Raw genomic sequence first — 10,212 nt, 5'->3', positions numbered from 1 at the left:
ACAATAGACAATACATTTATTACGATATTTATTCATCTTTGTTAATGTTAGTTAATACAATTCAGCTGTTCATTGTTAGTTTATGTTAGCTGAGGACCATTACATAATTTAATAATATTAAGATTTAACTTTTGACCTTTTTATTAATTTATTAGTAATGTTAAACTAAGATTAATAAATGCTTTAAAAAGTTAACAAATTTTATTGTAAAGTGTTAACAATAGAATATATTTATTGATGCTATAAGAGCATATTAATTCACCTTTTCTGTGAGGTTGTCACATTCTGCTTTTAATAGATTTAATTGCATTAATAATTGATGTCACTTGTTCCAAAAGTATAAAATATCATGCCCAAGCTATACTATTCACAGATGAATCTTCATAGCACTCTATATAACTCTATAAAACCTATAATACACTAACAGACATTTAGTGTTCTCAGACAAAACAAATAAAGGCTTATGTTGCCTCAAGTATGAAAAGATATTAACTTTATTTGTTGCATTGTTGTCCATCTCACAGAAAACATTAACTGACAAGGATACATTGTAAATATAGTTTTTCTCTTTGTGACAACTGAAAATATTTTTTGAAAAGATATAATGTAACAAACACTAAATACATGTTATAGTGAGGCCGTAGTTATTGTAGCCTTGTAAGAACATGAGATGTTTTTTCCTTCTAAGATGCATCTGAGATGTTGTGCTAATCAAATCTTTTGTTGACAGACAAACATAAGGATACAATACAAAAAATATATATATTTATTGTCACACAAGTACTGGTGTGTGTTGGCTCATTTGTAAAGGCAATCATAGAGCCACTCTGTTGTCTTTGGCCCATTTCTTCATGATGCGGATGATGTACTCAACTTGTGGGTTGCCAGTGCTTCTCAACATCGGCAGAACCTCCTTCAGTGTGTCTCTGAAAACAAAGCAGAATGAAAAACATAAACCAGAGTTCACAAACTCGGTCTCAGTCAGTTAATGGTGGTGCAAAACGTGGTTGAGCTACAGCTGTCAATTTTAACACAAATATTGAAATAATATTAACTCGAATATAAATTTTAACTGGAAATTATCAATATCCTACAATCTACTACATTCCTTCTGTCATCTGATTGATAGCAAAAAAAATTAGCAAGTAAAACACCTTTTAGTGTAATTCTAAAAAACTCCCCCCTTCAGGTTGTGGTGCACATGTGTTTGCTATGAATATTTTTACAGATTTTTATAAAGTAAGAATAACTTTTTATTTTAGGATGAACATTTACTGGGCTGAAGGAATTTAGGTTTACTTGATTATTCATATGTATGGTTTTTCTATATAAAAAAAAATCTTAAAATGTGAGTATCCAATTTGATACATCAGGCTTTTGAGGATTGTTTATTTGTTCATCTCTTAATCATCATTGTATTGAATTGCATTAAATGTTTATTGCCCATAGTAAAAACAACAGAGCTTTGATTATAAAACTAAGCATTTAAATATTATCTTATTAAGACATATTATTGAGATATTAAGTAATAACTGATACTTGTATGCATTTTATGTATGCATGTAGTCTGCTCTAGTGTTATAAAGTAAATCTCATTGATTTATATTAAGCTATCAGTATTTCATCTTACTTTTGGGCCATATTAATATCAACAACTGCACCACGTTGCATATTTTTGCTCAGTTTGGACCTCTGAATAAAAGTTTTTTTTTTTTTTCCACAAGCATGAACTCTATATTCTCCTATACGAGCAATAAAACCCTAATGTTTCAATAAACACATATTTTCAATAAACATTTTTATATATTTTATCTAAAGGTTCAATAAACAGTTCCATTTAATTTTTTTACTATTATTTCATACATCAGGCTTTACAGGGTTAACTAACATCGGTTCATACCTGGACTCTCGGCCTGCCAGTATGAGCTGGAAGATCCCAACACACGCTCCACGCTTCCCTTCCCAGTACTCAGGGTTTTGATCCAGTCTCTCTAGAGCATCAAACGCTTTAGCTGCATAGTAGAACTGCCCCATCTGAAAAGAGGTCATAGAATAAATAGAAATAATCTAATGAAACTTCAAAAGAAAACCTTTTTAGGGACACAAGCAGAATCAGGGATGTAGAAATAACAGCATAAACTTCTGAAGTTTGTGAACTTCATAAACTCCTCAACAACATGGCAATTTTCTTAGCAACCAAGTATGAAAGTAATATGTTAGTGACACAATGAAGCGGATATATGAATGAGAATGTGTTTACAGTCACAGACTCATACTATGGCACCTTATAGCAGTCGTTTGCGATGAGCTGCAGGAGGCTGAACGGGTCAGATGAGGTTTCCAGCCTCAGATAAAGCTCCCAGGCCTGTCGAGCTTTCTGATTCATGATGTCTACAACAGAGGGGGAGGATGACATCAGAGAGTGAGTGGTCTGATGTGTCTACAGAAATGATTCATCAAAAAGAGTTGCGTTTCCCAAAAACTACCTGAGCCATTCATCTTCTTTACAAGCTAAGCAGGATTTTACTAAAGCAGAATAGAAAATCAGCTGGCCACAGATCAAAACTTTTGAACACATAGAAGAACCTACAGCAGCGTGCCAACCAGCTGAGGTAAACGTAATCATTCTTGATCTTCTCAGTCTGGATGAGCAGGAACACCTGTTCACATTAAATTCAGATTCAGTCAAGACTTGCACTTGGTTCCTAAATCATGTTAACTGAACTCCGGGGTGTTCTGTACCTCCTCAGCCTCCCTGTAGTTTCCCAGGGCAGCCTTGGCCTGGGCGTAGTTAAAGCTGAATGTGTCGTCGTTGTAGAAGTAACTCTGCCGGGAAACCACACGAATATTTGAGGATGATGTGTTTATGTTTCTGCTCTCAATTCAAACTCCGATATGTGAATTACCTTGACTGAGTTGAGATATATTAGCACATCTTCAAACTGTTTCAGCAGGAAGAAACAAGAGGCCATACACTGCCTGCCCGGTATTGTGTCTTATAAAACAAAAAAGACAACAGAAAATACATCATTAAATGCGTTTTACACGTCCAAGGCTAAATAAACTGCATCCTCTAATGTACAAAATCTACATTTTAATTGTGTTGGATAATAGCACAAAGTCAACAAATACAAAATGAATACTCAAGCACCTTATGAAAAAGAAAAATGTCCATCCATCCATCCATCCATCCATCCATCCATCCATCATCCATCATCCATCCATCATCCATCCATCCATCCATCCATCCATCTATCATCCATCATCCATCATCCATCATCCATCTATCAATCCATCCATCATCCATCCATCTATTATCCATCCATCATCCATCCATCTATTATCCATCCATCTATTATCCATCCATCCATCCATCCATCCATCCATCTATCATCCATCCATCCATCCATCAATCCATCCATCCATCCATCCATCCATCCATCCATCATCCATCCATCCATCTATCAATCCATCCATCCATCCATCCATCAATCCATCCATCTATTATCCATCCATCTATCATCCATCTATCATCCATCCATCCATTCCATCCATCCATCCATCCATCCATCCATCTGTTTTAGCATGAGGATATAGGGGAAAACTCACTCTAGAATAAAAGAATAAAAGTTTAAATACAATCTCGTTTTACTCGACACATTCACACTGTTGTTTTAATGGAATCCATTCAATATGACTATACAATAATAATAATAGTAATAATTTATTATTGTTGTTAAAATACTTTTTTTTTTATTATAAACATTAATTTATATTATATTAAAAGAATTAATTACTTTCTCTACTTTCAAACGTCAAACCACAGAGCTTTTATTTAGGTGGAAAACCAAAATAAAAGGGGAGACCTCGAAGCTTTGAAGTCTTTCTTTGTTGATCACTGATGTTATAAATGATTCTCATTACAAATTTGGGAAGATAGTTGACGCGTTGCGTTTTCAAATGCACGTTATAACAGACCCAAACTCAGAGTGCTTGCAGAGATGGAGTTTGTGTGGAGCTGAACCGGGCCGCTCCGCGCGATTCATGCACTCATCTGATCTACATGAAATTACGCAAATTATCAATTTTTTTTATGGTTTTCAGATAGTTTCAAAACAGCGGTTTAATGAAAATATAATATTAGAAAATATAAAATAATATTTTATTTTGACCATGTTAGGCACGAATTACATTTAGTACTAAAATAGAAAGGACATCTTATTGAAAGCCACCGTTTCAGTGTAGGTTCAGGCATAGTTTGAGCCAAGAAAACAAACTCTGTCACTGACTCCCTTCCATACAGCACAGGGGCCCGGCTGCTGAACCAGCGCTAATACTGTTATTGTTTGCCTAAACAATGATGTTACCGCATTCACTGGCTGAGCCTCCAACCAGCTGGAAAAACTGCTGGGCAATTTTTAAATGGTCCCTCTGTAAAAATACACAAACATATAACGAGATTAGAGAACATAGATTTGGGAAACGTGCACAAAGGCTTTGCTGAGAAATGGAGTTTGAGAGGAAACACTGTTAACTGATATAAATAAACCTCACGAACCGATCCAATTTCTTGTCCCAAAGCAGCATTCACCACCCCCTTTAGAATATATTCCTGTGAATCACACCAGAGAATGAAATGTTATCACTAGACCCACAATGTATTTTAAAGGTCATTAAACCCTACAATAATTCAGTCATCATTTACTCACCCTCATGTCGTTCCAAAGCCGTAACACTTCGTTCATCTTTGGAACACAAATGAAGATCTTTTTAATGAAATCTGAGAGATTTCTGCTCCTCCATTGACAGTCTACACAACTACCACTTTGACACTTCAAAAAGTTCATAAAGAGATCGTAAAACTAATCCATATGAATTGAGTGGTTTAGTCAACATTTTCTGAAGAGACTCGATCCCTTTATTTGATGAACAGATTGAATGTAAGTTTTTATTCACATATAAACATTGATCAACTCACACATCAGTTGTGATAAACGGAAGCTCAAGCATGTTTGTTTGACGTGCGAGAACCAATGAGGTTCATTCTCGTGTTACGCAGCACGTTTGAGCTTCTGTAAGAACCAATGAGGTTCATTCTCGTGTTACGCAGCACGTTTGAGCTTCTGCAAGAACCAATGAGGTTCATTCTTGTGTTACGCAGCACGTTTGAGCTTCTGCAAGAACCAATGAGGTTCATTCTTGTGTTACGCAGCACGTTTGAGCTTCTGTAAGAACCAATGAGGTTCATTCTTGTGTTACGCAGCACGTTTGAGCTTCTGTAAGAACCAATGAGGTTCATTCTTGTGTTACGCAGCACGTTTGAGCTTCAGCGAGAGTTTGTTCTCGCTTGTCAAGCGGGTTTGGTTGAGCTTCTGTTTATGTTCACTGATCAATGTTTATATGTGAATAAAAGCCTAAATTCAATCTGTTCATCATATAAAGCGATCATGTCTCTTTAGAAAATTCTGACTTACCTGCTCGATTCATATGAATTCGTTTTACGATCTCTTTACGAAGATAAACGAAAGTCTTACAGGCTTGGAATGACATGAGGGTGAACTTTAACATATGTACAGGTTGCACATCAATGAAAACAACAATAGCACTCATACGCCTGATTTCACAACTTATGTTTAATATTAAGGGGAACGATTTTTCCGTTTTTCGGAACCATTTCTTTCTTCCAGTTTAAAAAGCATAGTTGCACCAAATGTGAGGTATACGTTTATTTGGAGTGGTGATTGGCTGCCGTGGATGGAGAGTACGTGTCAACATCATCAGTTCCTGAGCTTTTCTCTGCATTATTCATGCTAATTCACTATTTTAATCCAATCACTGCGCTGTATTATGTATGAGAGAAACAAGAATTAGTGTGGTCTAAATACCTGGGGTGTGGTGGGCTCAAGATCTTTGATGAGTTTGTAGGCCTCCTGAATATCATCTAAAAGTCAGATGACAAAGTTATTAACTAACCTGATTAACCAGTCTCGCTGTATCTGCTAAAGACAAAAGGCCACACCTGATCAACACACCTTGTCTGAGGTAATAGATGACCAAGTTGAGTCTGGCCTCTGATATGACGTCAATCAGAGGAGGCAAAACCTGCAAGGCCCCCTCACCCCCGCGAAACACCACCAGATTGTGCTGGATGAGCTCTTTAGCAAACTGAAACGAGCTGGAGGAGATATCTATCAGGTTCTTCAGCTCAGTCTAAAGAGTCAAGAAGGAGAAAAAACAACAACATGCCTTTTACTTTCTTAATAAATGTTATTGTGAACAAATTATCAGTTCATGTTTCCTCTAAAATGACCTCTAACATTGTTTCCGCATAACATTACTACATTTCATATCACATTTCTTAATCCAATCAAATCACGAATGGATAAAATAAAGTCTACTGAACATTTAAAGGTTTGAAGGCAGTACGTTTTTTTTTATATTCAGAAAGGATGCATTAAATTGATCAAAAGTTTGTTATATTTTTAAATAAATTATGCTCTTTTGAACTTTCTATTTAACAAAGAATCCTGAAAAAAGTATTGTTTTTGACATGTTTCAGCAAATCAGCATATTAGAATGATTTCTGAAGGATCATGTGACACTGAAGACTGGAGTAATGATGCTGAAGATTCATCACAGGAATAAATGATATTTTATATATTCAATTAGAAAACAGTTAATTAATTTTTTTATAAATAAATGCATCCTTGATGAGCATAAGAACCCTCTTTTAAAAAATCGTACTGACCCCAAACCTATGAATGGTAGTGTATGTCACATTACCGAATGTAAATGCATCATAAATTAAGGCTGTCTTAAAGTTCATAAGTAACTTTGGCTTTGACTACACAACCTCAGGCCCTTACGTTATAATTAGTGTATTTGTATACATATTCGTTTAGCTGACCTCAGCAGCTTTGCCATTGTAGAGTCTGAAGTGGTTGCAGGCTTTGAGGTTGAGGGCGATAGTAGAGTCAGGAATACTCTGCAGATACACGGCCAACACCTCCTGAGACACGTCATAATAATCCAGTTTATAGTAACACAGAGCCACATACACATTCAGGGCAAGAAAGTCTCTGTAGATGAGAGAGATGATTTATTAGTCAATGTAAAGTTGTTGTTTTTTGTTGCATAAATGCATTTGATTGTTTCTCAGAGATGCTTGATCATATGCTGATGTGATGACGATGTGTTGTGAAGCACCTGTTCTGCAGTAAGATGCGTTTGTAGATGTCAATGGCCTCCTGGTAATGAGAGCGCATGTAGTGAATGGAAGCCAAGCTCAGTTGATCCTCTGTCACGTCCTCCAGGTTCTGATGGAAACCCATCAGCTTCTTTTCATCATTGAACTTCAGAGAGCCGAACAAAGCAGATAATGCCTTTATCTTCAATGCGCTACCATAATAATGTCACGTAGGGGATGAAATATTATGGAAAAACTGACCTTATGAGCTAAATGAAAGAGTAGGCGATTCTGAAGCTGAGATTTTGGGCCTGAAAAAGACAGCATGCTATAATGTTTGGATGATGAGCTACAAAAAAATATATTTCTAATAAATGCAGTTTTTCTATTCATAGAGGAATCCTGAAAATGAAAATATACCAAGGTTTAATTATAATAACTGTTTCTTGAGCAGCAAATCAGCATATTAGATTTATTTTAGAAGACTGGAGTAATAATGATGCTGAAAATTCAGCTTTACCATCATAAGAAGAACAGCCTATTATTTTAAAATATATTAAAACAGAAAGCAGTCATTTTAAATTATAATGTTTCCCCAAAAAAAGATTTTTTTTATCAAATAAATGCGCCCTGGGTGAGCATACGAGATTTCTTTCAAAACCTTTACAAATTTGATCAACCCTCTGATCAACCCTTTGGTTGTGAAGACGAACCTTTTAGTGCTGCCTCCTCCGCCTCTGAATAAAGCCCCAGGAAAAAGAGCGCACAGCCCAGAAATACCCAAACATCCTCTGGACACTCCGGCCTCAAAGTGAGCGCCTTGTACTCCTGGATAAATGTAACAAGTACGAATATTTCATGTTATAAACAACCAATTTACATCAGCCATAATGTCACTCTAAAGCCCCTTTCACACAGAGAGTTGATCCCAGAAAATTGCCATAGAATTTCTATAGTGCCTTCTGTGTGAATGCAAACGTCCCGAGATTGATCCCGGGATGGGCACCTAATAACATAGCTGGGATCAGTACTGGAACACGCCCTGTGTGAACGACTGCATGACCGATGCCGGAAGTCTTTGTAATGTCACGTGTCTTTACTGGATGTGTGTGAACGCATGTACAGATTCCAGAAAATCACTGGCAGTGTGAATGAACCAAAAATCAAACAATCCCAGGACACATTATCAGTGTCTTTTCCAGGATCTCTGTGTGAAAGGGGTTTAAGGTGATTCATCCCCCAACCCAGCATAACAGACTGGAGCCAACAGTCTCTCTAACCTCCATTGCTCTCTGGTGGTCCCCCAAATGAAAGGCACAGAATCCGATCCAAAGGTCTGCATGCTCCACTGACTCTCCGCCATTACGCTGGAACTGATATTACAAGAGAGTTTAAAGTGTACGAAAGTTCATATAAATGTCATAGAGTTGTAATATTAGGTCTCATGTGGTTGTTTTTGTACCTCTAATAGAGTCAGGGCTCCCAGGTAGTCTCTTTGGTTTAGATAATCCTCAAGTCTTGGAATCTTTTTCGTTTTATTTTTCTTTTTCTTCTCATTAGAACCGGTGGACGCCTCTCCTCCCACTGCTGGTTTCATCCGTGATAAGAGCTTCAGAACAGAAACAAGAGTTTGGTGCTATGAGGATGTACAACAGTTCATCTAAATGATATTATTTCACTATAAGTAGCTACATAAACATAACTTACTCCAGTTTGTAATCATTCATGTACATATCTATTTATCCACTCATTTAGAACCATAACCTGAGCAAATCTACTTATTTCTGAAGCGATATGTGCATATTTTGTGCAAGTTCATTCATTGGCTATTTTACAAAACATTTGCACAATCCTTTGCACCTTAGTCATGCAGGGATTATTTTATTGCATTTATTATAGATAGTACAAGCACTATTACTGTATTAACTACAAAAACAAAATGTTGAGGAAAGTTTTTTTTTTTTGAAAGAAATCTCTTATGCTCACACAGTTATTACAGTTATTTAAATAACTTTTGTGTATTTGAATGTATTTTACAATATAAGAATAACTTTGTAAATGTAAAATGTCACATGATGCTTCAGAAATCATTCTAAATGTACTGATTTGCTGCTAAAATAAAAATGTATTATTATCATCAATGTTGAAAACAGTTTTTCTGCTTAATTTTTGTGTGGAAACCATGACACATTATTTCAGGATTCTTTGATGAATAGAAAGTTTAAAATATTTGAAATAGAAATCTTTTGTAAAAGGAATTTAGTTTAGTTATTATAATAATTAAAACTGGCAATAAATACATATATAAGATATAGTTCAAAAGGTAATAAGACATCAGGAAAATAAATATTTAACAATAACTGAATAAGGATTTTTAAAGTGACATTAAAGATGAGCACATTTTCTTGATATATATGACGGCTACCGTTACACTAAAAAACACAATTACACTTGCTTGCTTAGTGCAGTTTATTGATGATTTTAATAACAAACCAAATCCAGCAGAGTATTATGTTGGTTGATACTCACCATGGTGATTATGATTCTGTCCCTAAAAACAGTCCTGAAACTAACCAATCATATTACAATCACTCTGACCACCATAAAGCCGATCAAATGAATCACACGCAATACAAACAACGCTGATTTAATTTAGATCCGTTAATCCAGGAACAGTATTTCTGTAGATGAGGTGAACTAGCCAGGTAACGTTAGCCTGCTAGCTAGCAAACTGGCTAGCGACTATGTTTAAGTGTGCACACAAGATGTTAAGCAGATCTTCGTTCGCTTTTGAACAACACATCCGATCCTACCTCCTGAACTAAATAAAATGATATATAATAACACAAAGCAGGAATACAGATTTGCTCGTGGAGTTGTGAGCATTCCCTAGCTAATCTCTACTGCCGTGTTCGGCGGCATCAGGCTGTTGCTACGCAACCCACTCTTCACTAACGTTAGATCCATGGCAGAAGACCACCGTGTGATATGATTCTTTCTCAGAGCTTTGCCGTGTGTTTTTAATC

At 36.0% G+C, this 10,212-nt stretch overlaps 1 protein-coding gene across 1 annotated transcript; it reads right to left on the bottom strand.

The window, feature by feature from the left end:
* Positions 1-476: 476 nt before the first annotated feature.
* On the bottom strand, positions 477-10,203 carry ift56 (intraflagellar transport 56). The gene is made up of 17 exons (XM_082189930.1): positions 9,716-10,203; positions 8,649-8,795; positions 8,467-8,559; positions 7,900-8,014; positions 7,448-7,497; positions 7,207-7,352; positions 6,908-7,079; positions 6,033-6,210; positions 5,886-5,941; positions 4,559-4,612; positions 4,368-4,431; positions 2,907-2,995; positions 2,743-2,826; positions 2,591-2,660; positions 2,285-2,391; positions 1,901-2,034; positions 477-926 (listed from the first exon to the last, which is right to left on the bottom strand). The coding sequence occupies exons 1-17, from the start codon at positions 9,716-9,718 to the stop codon at positions 815-817; spliced, it is 1,674 nt and encodes a 557-aa protein (XP_082046056.1). The 5' UTR covers positions 9,719-10,203; the 3' UTR covers positions 477-814.
* Positions 10,204-10,212: the final 9 nt, after the last annotated feature.

Source organism: Leuciscus leuciscus, assembly GCF_965113295.1.
Source record: "Leuciscus leuciscus genome assembly, chromosome: 14".
NCBI lineage: Eukaryota > Metazoa > Chordata > Actinopteri > Cypriniformes > Leuciscidae > Leuciscus > Leuciscus leuciscus.
Note: the sequence above shows the minus strand (reverse complement) of the source record. Positions and strands in the feature narration are given on the sequence as shown.